Raw genomic sequence first — 16,640 nt, 5'->3', positions numbered from 1 at the left:
GAAATTAAATCGCCAAATTAGCAATATAGCCACACAACCACGGTGTATTGATACTGCATCCATTTCCTCCTTCCTTTTAGTGTTTCTCTTTAAAGAACACAACTCTGGGAAAACATTAGGATAAATTCTCTGAATATTTTTATTTGGAATTTTGCTTTTAATAGCAAAAAGAAAAACGTTTTGCAATGTTATTTCCCCTCAGAGCTGTCCATGGTGTTCCTAATCAAATGGCTGGTAAGTAAACTGCAGGTGCAAGATGTATTTCCATAAAAACACATTGTACTACCTTGATGTGTGCGAATATAAATGTAGTTGAGTAAGTGTACCTAATTAAGTGGCATGATGCATCTTGGCCTCAATTAAGAGAAGGAAAAACAAACTTTCCCAAACACATTCTCCTCGGGTTTATTGATGTCGTTATGAAGCGATGTTAATTCAAAGGTTCGCCCCAATAAAACGGATGGAATGAACGAATCCGCGACAGGAAAGCACGAAAAACCTCATCACTACATGGGGAGCAGCAATGTCACAAGCACAATATTAATCGCTCATTAAAAGCCATTTACAGTTGTCTCGGGAGGTTTTGTCGACTTGCAGGTGCAGGAGAGAGTTAGCGCAAGTTTGCTTGGATTCTTACAAAAATAAGACATATACGAAAAGGTGTCCTTTCAGGAGTATTTACACAGTCCGACCCGACCCGATTTAGTCCCTTCACTTCCTTTTGGTCGCCTTTGCTGCCTTCTTTGCGGGTTTGGCTTTGGGCTTTGTTGCCCTTTTGACCGCTTTGGCTTTGGGCTTGGTCGCCTTGGCCGCCGGCTTGCTCTTCTTCTGCGCGGCCGCTTTCTTCACTTTGGTCGGCGTCACCTTCTTGGTCGCCTTCGCCGCCTTGGTCTTCTTCGCGGCCGCTTTCTTGGGCTTCTCCGGCGCCTTGCTCACCTTCTTGGGCCTGGCCACCTTCTTGGGTGGCTTCGCTGCCGCTTTGGTGGGCTTTTTGGGCTTGGCCGCGGCCGGCTTCTTGGTGGACTTTTTGGCGTCGTCGGGCTTGGTCAGTCGGAAGGATCCGGACGCGCCGATGCCTTTGGTATGGCGTAGTGTGCCGGACGCCACCAGCCGCTTGAGGGCCATCTTAATCTGGACGTCGGCGTTGTCGCCCACCTTGTAGTTCTTGCGGACGAACTTCTGGATGGACTGACGGGACGCTCCGCTTCGGCTGGCGTCGTGCACGATGGCCGCTTGGATCATGTCCGAGTATTTGGGATGAGAAGCGGGCTTCTTGGGCTTGGGCGCTTTCTTGGCTTTTGCCGGAGATGCCGATGTCTCAGCCATGGTTATTTCTTTTTTCTTTCTTAAATTATTTTCTATTGTCAAGTTCTCACAAAAACTCGTCCGCGGCTGGGCAATAATACGACGCGCACATAAAATAACTGCGCCTTGAGAAAAATGAAAGTCCAAAATACGTCACTTTTCCTTGTCCAAACTAATATCAGACGTGTCCACGGAGAAAGACGAGAGAGGGCGTCTTAAGTGTCTAAATCCACAGGCGCTCCGGCGGCACTATGAAGCCTCTCCGCGGACGTGATTGAAAACAGCAACTGCCAGCAGCTGATCTAGCGGACTCCATAGAACTGGCGCTGTCCCGTTTGTGTTTCTTCATCGTCCAATTCGCCTCAAATAGAACAACTGCGCGCCGCTTCCGACCCACGCGACATGACGGCCCGGTTGCAGAGGCATTGGGCTTCCCTGGCACACGGTCGCTGCTTGTCGGCAGCACCGAATAACAACTTTTATTCGGCGAAAACCGGCTCGAAGTAATACTCGCCGCCAACAAATTTGCACAATTCGCCTTAAATTAACCCAAACGGGCGCAACCTGCGAGGAAATCTTGTCGTGCACATGAAAAGTGAATCTATGCTCTGTCGATTGCACGCAATCGGCTCGTTCCACGGTTCCGTTTTCGCTTTTAATACATGCTTACATTTTCCCAACTAACACAGTCCGGCCACTGACTTCAAGTGACGTGGTCGAGATTATTTACTGTTAAAGCTCGTATAAATGAAATGTCACCGTGTCCGAGTCACAGGTGACTCTCGTGGGGCTAGCGTGGCTTTATTTATGCCACGACACGATGATTTTGTCGGCCCGGTTCGCTGTTTTTGGACCGAATTGTTTACATTTGTCAGTATGGCGGTCGGCGCTCCTTCTCCATTGTCAGGAAAGTTGCCAAGCCATCCCAACGTGACATGCTTCGGTCGTGGGTGCAACAAATGCTCATTTTATTTCAAGTGGGTGCTCGAGGGGGGTGCTCGGCTGTGCAGATGTGCATCCAGCTGCAAACGGGGGCTGCAGCTCGAAAGTCGAGTCTGTCTGCGAAGGTGCAGCGAGTGCTTCTTTTGTTTAGGAACTGGCGCATCAGTCAACAACATTTTTGGACGGGGGGGCTTTTTCCCTCTCATATTTAAAACACCTTGCTATGTTTTTTGGAACACGGTCCGCCTTCCAATCCCTTAATGTAGGCACATCTCAGCTTTTATTGTCATTTTTATGAGCCAGCCTCTTTCCCCGTAGCGCCATTTTGTCCCAGCCACCGTTGTTGTGCATTTTCTCCCCCCTTCGATGTGACTTGTGCATCATTTGACACAATTTAGTCGCTCATCACTTGCAACGAGTAAATCGAATTGTTGGAGGCAAGACCACACCAACACCTGGCTTGGCTGCTCTTTTGGAGAAAGGAGAGCCTCTGTGCTTGCAAGCAGCAAAGTGGACACTTGCCGGTGTTAATTGCAAACACAAACACGTGTGCGTGGTTTTAGGAGGAATGTGAGAGTTGTGCACAAGTATTTAGAAGGGGTGGGGGGAATCGATGTTGATGATGATAATGGAAGATGTCACTTGCAAAAAAGCACAGCAGGCCGCCGTGACTGCATAACAATAGCAACATGTCTTGGCCACGTCACAGAGCGATTGAAATACTCATTTTGGATTCAATATTTCATCAGCCGACCCTCGATATTATTTTATTTCTTTATTTCGTGATACTAGAATTTGATCAAATGCGTTTGTTTCGTATTTAGTGCAGATAAATTCAAATGATCATACAGTGAAATTCCATTTTTTTTATACTGTTTGTTAAAGGGGGGGGTGTTCACTGCATAAAATGGATCACTCACTAAATAATTGCAGACAGTACTGAATATATCAAGTCACTCACTTGATTTGCGATGTGTTTAATAAAATTAATTGTTCAAAGTGCAGAATAACAAAAATAGAACATATGCATGAATTTCCAAATGTCATAAAACTGTCGTTTTGTTTGCTTGAATGTCTCCTAATAGAAAATTCTAATTTGTAACAACAGCAAAAAGTAAAGCGAGTATTTTCACGGAGCGTTTTCATTTGTTGTCATCTCTTAAGTTGTAAATGATGTGTGACGGATTTGTAAGTACATCTCATATAGAACTAGACAGGCCGATTTTATTTTCACTCTATTTGTGTTCTGTGACATCTCCACCATAGCGTAATGTCATTTCAAATAATTTTAGCCGCATTAAGCCTCACGCTGGCCCAAAGCATTCTGGGTAAGCGTCACCCACCACTTCGCCGCTGAAGGCCTTTGTGTACTTTGAACACATGATCACGTCAGGCTTTGGGGAAGGAAGTCTTGTCATTTTATTTGCTCTCGACAAGTCGGATAAGGTCCATCGAACGAGTCTTGTCATGTTCATCCTGAAGCACGCCATTTGGATCAGTTACCAACACCTTCGTGGTCGTGCACTCGCGCTGCCACGAGTGCCAAGTTAAGACGGCACAACGCGAGAACAAGGCGTCGACGCACACGGCCCGACTTTTGCAACACTAGTCTGTCAGCGGCGTGCTTGTGGCGCGAGTTTGTTCGCATGTGTTCAGCGCTCAGAAGAGAACGAGAACAGGTGTCAGGGGGCCAACTGCTCTGTGGCCTGCTGCCGCCACTCCAACAAAGACTTGTCACTCGGGCCCGCATTGATTCACTCGTTGGCTATGTGAAGCGCTACTTTAGCACAACTTTAGCTGTCAGGTCAGCGCTTACATGACAACCCCGGACGCACACATGCACGCCAACTGCCAAACCAACACAGGTTCCTATAGAAGCTGTCGTAAGCTTTCATGTGATGCTACGAAGTAGCGTTTTTTGAAGCACAGGCATCGGAACTCGTGGTTAAATGTCGACCGCTTTTGATTTGGCTCTTTGATATATTGTTCTTGAAGAATGCTACATTTAGCTCTAATCCCAACTTTAACCCTTGCCCCTTTAATACTGGAGGATTTAGTCAGCGCAAGAACGTGAGGGGTTTGACCCCTGTATTGCAGTATTGCGCTCACCGGCCGCAACATTAGGTACACCTGCAAAATCGAATGACAGCCAGCACAAGAACGGTCGCGGAAATTGTGCCATTAAAAATATTTATGCTCTTTTTCGAACAGGGGTGGGCTAACATTTATGCTCAACGTAAAGCTTGCCCCTCGATTTTTGCTGAATAAAGTGATAAAAATATTAGAAAATCGTTGCATTTATACACCGATGCAAAGTCCAACAGCGTTAAGAAACCTCTCTGCGTCCCAGGTGAGATTATTTTGGATCTCCTCGAGCAGTCCTTGATCTTTACGAAAGCCTCCGTATACTTACTCCTTGTCACTTGTTTTTTTTATTTATTTATTTTTTAACATCCAGTCCTTACATTGACACCATAAAATCTCTCTTTAAACTTTTACACCCGGCAGTTGCCACATTTTGGCTGCAGTATTTCACTCCAGTTCATGGTTACAGCTTGCAGATATCACAGAGGACAGTTCGAGACGTATCGTACATGGTGGAAAAATGTTGATCCAGTGATCCTTGCGAGGATAAATTAGTTCAAGAATCAGTTCTGTTGCGAATCTAGTTTCAGTGACAGGCCTGGTAGATTATAGGGAGAAGGCAACACATGTGATTGGACCACCCAAAAAAATGAAGACAACAGAAGATTTTATTGGGAATAAAATAATGAAATTGTCCCTGACTGTTAAAAAAAAAGATGAAGCGTGATGAGCCGTTGGTTGATTTAGATGTTAGTTATTGAGAAGCCCTTGCATGTTTCGACACTAGAGGTCGCTGTTGACCGAAATCTTGCCGTGTGTTGCAGAGCCAAGAAATGGCCCAAAGTATCCCAGCTGTTAAATGGCACGGGGGGGAGGGGGGCTTTGTTGCCAACAATCAGTCATAAGAATTGATTCTCACATCAGAGAAAAGAATGCCAACTCAACAGCTAATTGATGTTCCCCTTTACTTTTGAGTCAACCTTCTTCCTCTTCCGCTTCGGATCCCCGCGAGGTTTTCTATGTGGAGCAGTTTGGACTGCAACTATGTCATTCATTGACCTGATTCATGCATCTTCTTTTGAAAAAAAAAAAATCAGATGGGTGTTTCCCCAAATCACACTGAAGCTAAGAAAGGTTATGGCCAAAGTGCAAAGTTCCTTGAAGACACTTCGACAACGATTGCTAATGATTGTCTTACGTAACAATATCAATCATTTGTTTTCAGGGAACGCTTGTTCCCATGTCATCCAATCTTCTTGGTTTCAATTTCTTTCCTCTTATTTCAGCATGTAGACTCTCGCTTCTTCTCACCCCCCCCCCCCCCGTTCACTTAATACATTTTTAATGCCGCAAACCTTCTCAGTGGCTGTCAGCTTGATAGATGGCCAGATTGTTTCCAAACACAAATGCACAAAACCAGCACCCCCACCCCCCCTCCCGTCCTCCAGTCTGCCTCCCTCTCGCTCTTGCTCTCACGCTGGCATTCAGGTGCTGCAAAGCTGATGAGTATAGCACAAGCCCTGAGTCATGCACCGCCAGGCCATGAGGTGCATCCCCAAATATTTAGTTTAGTGCAGATAGCGTAAGGCATTGTCAGCGTGGACCATTTCCTAGTTCTGGTCGCCCTCAGGGGGCCGGTTATAAACCACATGAATGTTTAATTGTTATGGTTGTAACAAGGCACCAAAAATCACAGTTCAGTTAAGTACCTTGGTTTCGTCCAGTGGCTGGAATATATTCTAACGCCGTGGCAACAAGGCACTCTAACCCGTCCACATGCTGCCTGTCAAATTGGACTTAAAAAAAAAAAAATCCCTTCTTGTTCTCTTGTCTTTCTCTGCATATGTGCGTGCGCTCACTGCAGACGACGAGGCACTCTAAAGCGACCACTTCGGATACAAAGCAAGATGCTTTTTCAAGGTGTAGGCTAACTATCGTGGAACATTTCTCATGTATTGAGAAACAAATCCCTGAGTTCCCATTACAGGATCGTGATGGTTTCTATATTTGTGACGTGATATTTGTGGTATATGATCTCATTCACTGCCATTGACGGTATTAGAAGTCAAAGGTTCATTATTTTTAACTGGGTGTGTCGGTGACCAATTTGGGAGGTAGATTAAGGTCAAAACTGCTTTGATACTTTGGAAAAAAGTTCACGCTGTCCTCAGATCCTATAATATTTTGGCAACATCCCACAACTATAAACGCAAGACCTTCAGCTGGGGAGGAAACGTGAACGCTGGCAGTCTAATTAATGCGTTCTGCTGCTCTGTCTCCCTGCAAGGCCTCGTTAGCCTCGCCTGTCTCCCACACACGAGCTAAACTGCTGTTTTGTTTGATCTCGGCGCAGACACGGATTTAAGTTAAACGCCAGCCAGACCACACAGCTATTGACGCTTCACATTAGATTCAGCGTTTGCGTCGAATCATAACTGTCGGTCACAATCACTACATTTATAACAAAGTGGCAGCTTTCTGGGTGGCTGAAATTCCAGTGGCTTACCAACCGCCTGCATCCAACCCGAGGCCGAGGTTGTTTTTGTCTCTGAGCCAAGAGTTGGGAGTTGGTGGTAAATCTGACGAGCAGAACCGTGGAGAAGACACCAAATAGTTCATCATTGTAATCTCTGCGGATGTCACGATCGTGCCACAACCCTGACGCTGTCTTCGGGGCATTCCTCGTTTTATGGGTTGGCGATTTACGTCCTCGTCGACAACCCAAGCACCGTGCACCGCCCTCCTTCTCGGATTCATCCTGAGGAGAAAGTGTCACTTGTGCACTAAGAAGAGAGTTTGCACTTTACTTGTAAATTATTGTCATGAACAGGGGTATGTTTTTCCCTTCGGTTGCCTTTTAATGGTCAGCTAACCGTCCAAACAAGTGACGTGTTTGTGGGAATATTCTCAGCAGTGCACTAGGTATCTTAATGTGTCCAGTGTTTATAATTAGCCAAGAGCTTGCTGAGCTGACTCCTTCCTCATTAGTTTTGTGATGTGAACGAAAGCATGTCTGAAAGCTTAAAACCCATGCTTTGGAGGGTTCTACTACACCAGAGCATGCGTGTGTCTATGGGGGGAAAAAATCTTGTCGTCTTGTACGTGGCCGTCCGTCAGTAGTAAGCCGCAGTGGAGCCCATCCCATTCTCCCTCCCCGAGACGCCTAACTTGACACTCCTTCGCCTTTTCCCATTGGAAGAGCGAGGCCACCTCCCTCCCCTGGCTCATTTGTATGCGTGTGATGATGCGGCGCGTGTGTGCGCGCGTGCGTGTAACGTGTGTGTGCGTGTTTGTGTTAGGAGAGGGATGAGAGCGGCAGGAGCAGTCAGTGCAATGGGATAGAGGCGGAGGAGAGTGAATGAGAGCCGCGTCGGGGTGCCTGCTGAAGCTGGGTCGAGCCTCCGCGCCAACACCGAGCCACGTTTGCATGCGCCGCCAGGACGGAAATTGCAGCAAGGAAAAACAAAAGCGGGAATTACAATTGAGGCTCAGTCTGCAAGCTCAACCAAAAATCTCCCCTCATCTTTTCCCTCCGTTCTCAGCAACCCCGCCGCCGCTTCCTGCCGCCGCTTCCCCCCTGATGCCCTTGTCCTCGGCGGCTCCTCTCACCACCCTGGCCAGTATATGGATAGAAGCTCCTTTTTTCAGCTCATACAAGAGCAGGTAAGCGAGAAGCGGCGGTGGTGGTTTCTATGGTTACGGGCTGCCAGAGGCTGACACCTCACTCGTCTATCCAGGGAGGGAGACGCACGCCTTTGATGAATCGCGACGGCGATGTTAGAATTGGGAACCAATTGAAAAGGGGGTTGGGGGGGGTGGTCTGCTGAATAATTGTCAGACTACACGTCGCATCATGGAGCCATGTGGGTCCCAACGTTGTGAGGTCAGAGCGTGAAGGTGCTGGGAGGGGACGAGGAGGGGGAGGTGTGTGTGTGGTCAGGGATTCGGGGGTTCGGTCAGGGACGAACATGACAGCATGAGGAAAGGATGGACGCATGTGTGTGAGGTTGAATGGTGAGCACGTCTTGTCTGTTGGCGCATGGGATTGTTATTTCGAATGGAAGTGCTCGCGTCTTGATTGGATGGGGGACTTCTCCTTGGAGGGAGGGGAAAAAAAAAACTGCAGGATGGCGACCATTGTTTTTGCTGTCCAATCCGGTTGTTATTTGTAATTTTGCTTTCTTCACCCCTAATATATCCAAAACCTGAAACGGATTATTCGTAGGCTTGTACGTTCCCTTTTTTTATTGAACTGCTGCTTTCAAATTAGGCTCTCGCTTGATTGACAGCTGGAATTGTGCAGCCGTTCGCTTCAAAATGGAGAAATCAATTTACTGCCGCAGGGTAGCGGAGGTCAAAGTTGATTGACGCATCATCGGCACCCTTATCAACAGGATCACAAACGTCTGGGAGAGGTTCTGCGTGTGATCGTGCACACGGCAGATTTGTTTTGTTTCATCAACGTGCAAGCAGACGAGAAGCCTTGTCGGCCGAGTAAGACGATGCTCGTGGTCACGCTTGTGAGTCATTTACTCGAGAAGCACTCGAGTAATGGCTACTGACTGGTGAGACGTCAACGATGAAAAGTCCATGTGGTCTTTGTTCGCACCTCTTTGTCGCTTAATTCATTTTTTTATTGATCAGCGTTTTGCGACATTTCAGATAAGTTCAGGGTACCAACTTTGTGCGAGCAATTTGGGGAATGCCCTTTAATTGCACAACGCAAGCTCCGTCATCATGATTGGATACGTTTAGTGGGAAAGAATTTGACCTTTAGGACTAGACCAGAAATTGGGAGCGATTGAGTCATTTGAACCACGTTGAAACTCATTCCAGGCCAACTCCGTGTTGTTTTCAGTGGTGGGCGTGTACTGTCACAACCTAAATTTGCTCTGTGAAATTGCATTCAATTCCCGTGAATTTGGCCTTGCATGCGAGCGACTCCACATGCCGACTTTTCAATGAAGCTCCTCAAGCTTGAGATCAGCGCTATTGTTGATGTGCCTCGTGCCCGTGTGTCCATCTACTGTCCCGTGTGCGAGGCCACACTTGATTACACCGCAGTCCCATTATACGCAAGCCGACACAGAATCAATCAAAAAAAGGGGCTGACGACGAGCTTTTTCCACCGTCGAGAGTCCGTGCGGTGGTGTTTAATTCAGAAATCACATTTAAACCGCGTTTGACTCCATATCGGACCACTGATTTCTGACCCTGGGTGCTTCCTTTTTTTTTTTTTTTTTCCTTCCCTTCTCACTTTGATCGGACATCCCTCATCGTAACTCATTTTATTTTTCCCTCCCCCACTGCAGGAACTTAATCAGGCCCCTTGCTGTGGTCGGGCATCAGAAGCTTTAATTGCATATTTGGTGTCATCGCACTGCACTTAGTAAAATACAAAGTATGTTCAATAGCGAACGAATAGCATCGGTGTTCAAAGTCCTGAACACCAACGCTGAAGCAACACAGACATACGTAATAGTGACCGGAATGGATTCTTTATCCTCTGTGAGAAAAAAAAACTGTTCTATGGTTTTAAAACATGTTTTAAGGACTTGAATTTCTGGAAATCAGTATGGAGTGGGGGGCGGCTGTAGGTGTAAAAGATATTGCAGCATTTGCACGTTGAACCCTGTGAAAATGGTGCAGGGAGAGAGAGAGAGAGACAAAGAGGAAGATTGAGAATTGGAAGCAAACAGTGGCAACATGAGCATGAGTGACTTTATTAGTCTTTGTCTGCAGGAGGTTGCAACGCAATGCCGAGCTCAGGCTATTCCCGGCCGCCGCTGACGAATGCGTACAGTACATGATCGCGGCGTATGTCGCACCTTCTGATCATCTCTGTTGCGCTGCAGCTGATAAGGCTCCCGGCCAGCTTCTGAAAGTGACAGTGTGTGTGTGTGGTGGGTATCACCTCCACCCGTCATGTGGTTATTTTATTAAGGTTATTTATACAATTTGGCGCGAGAACTGTGAATACTATTTTGACACATTTATGTCAGGCAGAAAGAATGAGGCTCATACACGCTGTCCCCTTTCATCATTCTCTGATGCTAATTTGCATTGAGCTGCGTTTGAACGCCGCCGCTGGCTGTTTGCGCGGCGTTTAAGCGCCAGGAAATGGAGTCGGATTGTTTGCATCAAAGACCATTCCTCGGGTCTCCCTTCCGGTAGAGCAGAAGAAGGAGCGAGGAGCTCGCAGCCATCGTTTTGCCTTTGACAAGAGTGGCAGATATAGTGAGAGTTATTGCTCTGACAGTGGGGATGGGGGGGGGCATTCAAATGAATTAGCTGCTGCCTTGCAGATGTCCACATAGTGAGCAGTTTTTAAAAAAAAACGAGACTTCAAGCTGTTTATTGCCACCCCAAGTCAAATTCACTTCCTTTGTAAATGTATGACAAAGTGAAATGCAGACTGTCTATTTAATCAAAGGCTAACAAAGTTTTCATCCGTCATTATCCGACCGAAAGAACAGCTGACCCTTCCAGTTTCGTGGGAAAAGGCTTAGGAAAAATGAATGCATTATCCTCTGCAAAGAACAACTTATTCTACTGCAATTTACTACAAATTGTATTTTTATGGCTTTATTATACTGCCCCCTGGGGGCCATGGTGGGAAATGAAGCACAAACGGTTTAATTCTTCACATTGCATTTAATTGTAGCGTTAGTGTGTGTTTTGCTGGAAATCTATGAGATAGATTGTGTCATATTTAGTGCTGTCTTTTGCCTTTATGACTCGACTATGTGATATGAGCTTCACAATTCCTGTCTCCGAAGTTGCCAATTTACTCACAGTGCGACAAAAAAAAGAAGGCATTTTAGAAAGTTTAGTCATGATTCCTCGGTTCAGTTTATAGCGTTTAGATTCGTCATAAAAATTGATGTTAACGTTGTCAATATGAGAGCAGTCCAAATACCGACGCCTTCCCCCCAGTAATTCAATTAAAGGATGTTTATTTCTGTTATTGATTCTGACAATTATGCTGTATGTGCGCTTTGATGAAAGATTGTAACCACTTTATGGCTCTCGGAAGGGAAATGACCTCATTACGATACTTTGTCAACGCTTGACTCACTTTCAAAACTGTCACCGTTACCGGAAAATACTTTTTGGATTCTCTTATTTATTCGGTCGCAAGTGCCATGAATAAAGGGAGAACTCGTACGAGTCGAGTGCCTCGTCGTGACGCGTGTGGCGTCTACATGTCCTTTGACTCCAGTTTACTCATTCAAATGCGTTTCCTTGCCCTTTAAAAGTCGACTCGCCACTGTCCAGTCTCACATCTGGCATTTGTGGCCTTTTTTTTGTTTTTTTTTTTTTAATTTTTATGCAGTGTGACGTGCAGGTTTGAGAGAGTGTGTTGTCGTTGGGCCATTTTGAGCCGACTGCCACTTTTCTTTTTTGCAAGCTCCACACAAGGTTAATGCGGGTTGCTTTTTCAGGCTCTTTGGCTTTGGTTGTCCTTTGTCTGCCAGCGGTCTGGCTCAATGTGACGCCGACTTTGTAAAGCCGCGCAGAATTTGATGCAGCCGTCGTAAATAGAAGAGTATTATTAAAAACAAAACCAAAGAGAATGTCAAGAAATATAAAGTGGAATAAGTGTACGAACTGTAGCATTATTGAGTTGGATGTGTGCCTTTAAGGGGTGTGGTTTCGTGAATGATGTCAGAAGCTGGAGACGGTCAGTCTGCGTGTGAGCGTCTGGGTGTGAAATGTGATCTGCAGCAACTCCTGATATCTATTTCTATTTTTTGTCCTGTTCAGTTTTTTCTTGGACAAAAAAAATTGTGACAATATTTCATTGGTTCCTGATCCAATACTTAATCGTGGCAGAATAACAATAGCGATTTCTTTTGTAAAACCTTGCCAAGTAAAATTTTTCTGTTGTATTGGCAAGCGATTCTTCTTAAATGAAGTCATAAATGACTTTTATTTTTTTGCAGCACAGCGATATTTTCAGATCCAAATTTATTCGCTTTTGTGGGCCGCTAAAAATATCTGACGTGTTAAATCTGGCCCCTGGGCCTTTAGTTTGCCACCGCTGCCCTACCGCTGCAATCTGCAAGCCGGCCTTTCACGGTCGCCGGTGTCTTTCCATTCATCTGTATTCTTTGCCTCATGTCTTCACTCCCCTCCTTTGTGTCTTTCATTAGCTTCTCCAACGCCAATATTTCAAGACGGATGGACGAGAGGAAGGTAGCAAGGAAGGAGGGGGGGGGGCGTTATGAGGGAGGACACGCTGGTAACCATGGCAACTTGCGCAGCTTGTCAAAGTGTCGCCATCCTCGCTGTTGGTTGGCGCTCGTCTCGTCTCTCATGCGTCACCCGCCAGGCCTGCTTGCTAATTTGTCTCCGTGTAGCTCATTTTGCTAATTGACGCTTCCTAATTGGTTGCAAGGAGCCAATCCTCCCGCCCCCTTCGTTACGCGGCCTGGCTCTCCCCTGTGTGCGCTCTTCTTCCTGTGCAAGGTCACACCAGCGTCACCATGATGGGAACAGTGTGCAGTAATGGGGACAAAGTCCCGCTGCTAGCAGAGGGGAAAAAAAAAAAGCGACTAATTGACGCCCCCACCAAAAGAATTTATAGAATTGACTTAAACAGTAAATATGCCCTAAAGTATGATCCAAAACATTTCTAACTCAATTCACAACATTAAAACTAAATGGCATGCCGAGGCCACTAGCATGTTGCTAATACGCAATGTAAAAGGCCATTGACGGGCTAGCAAAACTAGCATCATCGTTGCAGTAAAAATTATTGAAGCAACAGATCTTCAAACTGTGGAGCAACACATGTAGACAGACAATAAAACCAATACACCATCTTGTGGCATCTTAGGCTTGAGAGAAAACACTCAAGAAAGCCAAAGAGAGTTTTCAGCCAATAAGGGAGAATGAGTTAAAAAAAAAAATGCCCGTTGTTGTATCCTCTACTGTTAATTCGGGTAAGGATGAATGAAGGCTCAGGTGTAGACGGATGACTTTTTAATTACAACGAAGCAAAAACAGGAAGACTTGAAGAGCTCTCATTTACATTGCTCAACCGCACGCGCTGCTTGATGACGTCACGCATAACCACGTGATTCAACACAGACCACAAATACATAACATCTCCTCCCCTCCTACATCAGAAGCAGCAAACTCCCTTTTTCAGTTTTTTTTCTTTAGACTCTTTAACCAGGTAAGAAAACACCAACAACTCAGAACATTCTCTTTTTTTTTTTTCCAACACCTCTCTGACCTACAAATTCAAACGATCAGGTGCCTTCCTTTCCCGAGTAGGATAGCGACGTTCTAGCGCTACAGTAGTCTTTTCCATATGACTAGGTTCTAGTACTGGTGCGCTCTCTTCCACAGATTTATCTGAACCATGAACAACAGCAGGGCTAACGGAATTTGCCACAGGTAAAGGTACATTACAGGGTTCAGGTAAACATTCCTCAACATTTTTGTCACAATCGATAGTCACAGACAATTCAGGGGTGCTTGGAGACGCCCTTAAAAGTTGGTCCACATGGCGGCGCCAAACACCATCAGCTGACTGAACTGTGTAGGAGACAGGTCCTGTTTGGGCAATCACAGTAGCAGGAATCCACTTAGTTTTGCCTTGATAATTCCTTGCGAGCACTTTCTCTCCTGGTGTGAAAACTCTGTCTTTTGCGTGAATGTCCCGTTGCATTATTTGTTTCCTTTGACTTGCCCGAACAATGTCTTTCACTGCTGCAGGCTTAAGGAGATCCAAGTTGGTCCGTAGTTCTCTGTTGAACATCAGGCTGGCGGGTGATGTCTTGGTAGTTGAATGTGGAGTGGTCCGGTATTTGAGAAGAAACTCATGTAGTCTCTGGTGGAGCGTTCCTTGTCCTTGTGATGTTTTAAGTGCATTTTTTAGTGTTTGCACGAACCTCTCTGCTAACCCATTCGTTGCAGGGTGGTATGGAGCTGACTTGATGTGCTGTACTCCATTGACATGCAGAAAGTCTGACATTTCTTTTGACACAAGTTGAGGGCCATTATCTGAAACAAGTTGGGCAGGAGCACCAAATCTACTAAAGATTTCTCCCAATTCCTCAACTGTCTTTTCGGCAGTTGTGGATTTCATTATAGCCACCTCTGGCCACTTACTGTGTGCATCAACAGCAATCAGGAACATTCTGTCTTCAAATGGACCCGCAAAATCGATATGAATCCGATACCAAGGGTCCTGAGGAAAATCCCATGGATGGAGTGGTGCTGCTGGAGGATTGTTACGGGTTTTGTGACAGGATGGGCAACTCATGGCCATATGCTCGACTTCCTTGTTTAGCCCTGGCCACCAAAAGTAGCTTCTGGCCATCTCCTTCATTTTCACTATTCCACTGTGTCCCGCATGAAGCTGCTCCAACATTTTAGCACGCAGTGACTGTGGAATGATGACCCTCCTTCCCCACAGCAGACACCCGGACTGGACAGTAAGTTCCCACCTCCTATTACTGTAAGGTTTCAGTGTAGCACTATCACCTACTGAACGTCCATTCATGACCATGTCCATAACCACTGACAAGTCAGGGTCAGTATGTGTCGCCTTTTTCACTTGGGATGCAGTTATAGGCGCTCTTTCAACGCTCCTGAAGTAGAATATGTCCACGGTGTTCGATTCATGTTTCGTGACAGGGAGTGGCAACCTTGAAAGTCCATCTGCGTTGCCATGAGAGACTGATTTCCGATACTTAATGTCGTAGGAGTGAGCCGACAACAGTAAAGCCCATCGCTGGAGACGCGAAGCTGCCAGAGATGGTATTCCTGTGTGTGGTCCCAAGATGGTTGTCAGAGGTCGATGATCTGTGAGCAGAGTAAACTTCCTTCCATATAAGTATTGGTGAAATTTTCTCACGCCAAAAACAATGCCCAGTGCTTCTCGTTCCAGTTGAGCATAGTTTGACTCTGCCTTGTTCAATGTCCTGGAGGCAAACGCAATAGGTCTGTCCTCACCATTTGGAAACACATGAGAGATGACAGCACCCACTCCATAGGGTGACGCGTCGCATGCCAGTTGGATTGGTAATGACGGATTGAAATGTGTTAACACCTTAGACGTGGTTAATGCATTTTTAGCATCATGAAATGCTTGTTGACATTCACTAGTCCATTTCCATTTCTTGTCTTGACATAACAGTTCATGTAGCGGTCGTAGCAGTGAAGCTAAATTCGGTATGAACCTTCCATAATAATTCAACAATCCGAGAAAAGATCGCAGCTGACTCACGTTCTCAGGTGGCGGGGCGTCCACAATGGCTGTGATCTTTGAAGGTGACGTATGCAGGCCTTTCCCATCGATGACGTGCCCTAGATACTCCACAGATGGTTTCAGGAAGTCACATTTCTCCTTGCGAACTCTGAGTCCATAATCACGTAATCTTTGCAGTGTGGCATCCAAATTTTGAAGATGTTCTTCATCGGTTGCTCCGGTGCACAGTATGTCATCCAAATAACACTGTACACCACGTAATCCACTGAGAATTTGATCCATGGCACGCTGAAATATTGCTGGAGCCGATGTAATACCAAATGGCAGTCTGCAATACCTAAACAGTCCTTTTTGAGTGTTTATGGTTAGTATTTCACGTGACTCTTCCTCCACATGCATTTGCAGATATGCTTGGTTTAAGTCAATCTTACTGAACTTTTGTCCACCGCTCAGTCCAGCAAACAAATCATCAATCAGTGGGAGTGGATATTGCTCTGCACTCAACACCGGATTGACAGTCACTTTGAAATCTCCACATGTGCGTATTCCTCCATTCTTTTTAGGTACTGGCACAATGGGAGTTGCCCATTCACTTGTTAAAACAGGTTCCAGCACTCCACTTTTGACCAATGCTTCCAAGTCTGCCTCGACTTTGTCACGAATGGCATAAGGCACTGTCCTAGCCTTCATAAACACTGGTTTGCTTCCTTGCTTAATGTGTAGTTTCACTGTGATATTTTTCATGCTGCCCAACTCTGGTCGGAAAACCTCCTCATTCTTCTCAAGGATGGTTTGCAGTTGTAAATTCTCGTTTGACAACTGTCTGACTTCTTGCCAATCAAGACGTAATGCTTTCAGCCACACACGCCCCATGATTGGTGCAAAGTTTCCTCTCGTAACATACACTGGTAGCTTAGCAGTTTGACTGTTACACTCAACCGTTATATCGGTCATTCCTTTAATGTGCACTTTGTGTCCTGTATATGCCTTGAAAACAGTGTCAGAGGGGCGTAAAGGAACATGTTTCATGCACCGTTTGTAGATCTGATATGACACTAGTGATGCCTTGGACCCTGTGTCT

The 16,640-nt window shown here is 45.9% G+C and overlaps 2 protein-coding genes across 6 annotated transcripts in view; one reads left to right on the top strand and one right to left on the bottom strand.

The window, feature by feature from the left end:
• The window catches only part of rhbdl1 (rhomboid, veinlet-like 1 (Drosophila)), a 35,588-nt gene that overhangs the window by 524 nt on the left and 18,424 nt on the right, over positions 1–16,640 (top strand). The window contains exon 1 of one of the 5 annotated variants that reach the window (XM_088284781.1): positions 7,614–7,995. The exons of 1 other annotated variant lie outside the window; for it this stretch is intronic. In XM_088284781.1, coding sequence (XP_088140907.1) covers positions 7,957–7,995 — 39 coding nt within the window. In that variant the 5' untranslated portion in view covers positions 7,614–7,956. Of the gene's footprint in view, positions 1–7,613; positions 7,996–8,171; positions 8,216–8,295; positions 8,347–8,619; positions 8,898–16,640 lie in introns of those variants that run through there. 3 more of the 5 variants (XM_088284782.1, XM_088284783.1, XM_088284785.1) reach the window with 3 other exon arrangements.
• Positions 381–1,573, bottom strand: h1-0 (H1.0 linker histone). Its single transcript, XM_088284787.1, has one exon. The coding sequence runs from the start codon at positions 1,324–1,326 to the stop codon at positions 712–714; it is 615 nt and encodes a 204-aa protein (XP_088140913.1). The 5' UTR covers positions 1,327–1,573; the 3' UTR covers positions 381–711.

Source organism: Idiotropiscis lumnitzeri, chromosome 20 (genome assembly GCF_059441095.1).
Source record: "Idiotropiscis lumnitzeri isolate Australia: NSW breed Sydney's pygmy pipehorse chromosome 20, RoL_Ilum_1.0, whole genome shotgun sequence".
Lineage (NCBI taxonomy): Eukaryota > Metazoa > Chordata > Actinopteri > Syngnathiformes > Syngnathidae > Idiotropiscis > Idiotropiscis lumnitzeri.
This window is presented reverse-complemented; position numbering and strand designations above follow the sequence as displayed.

Bases quoted from the DNA above. Each gene is read 5' to 3' on its own strand.
- h1-0 (XM_088284787.1), bottom strand. From the start codon at position 1,326: ATGGCTGAGACATCGGCATCTCCGGCAAAAGCCAAGAAAGCGCCCAAG.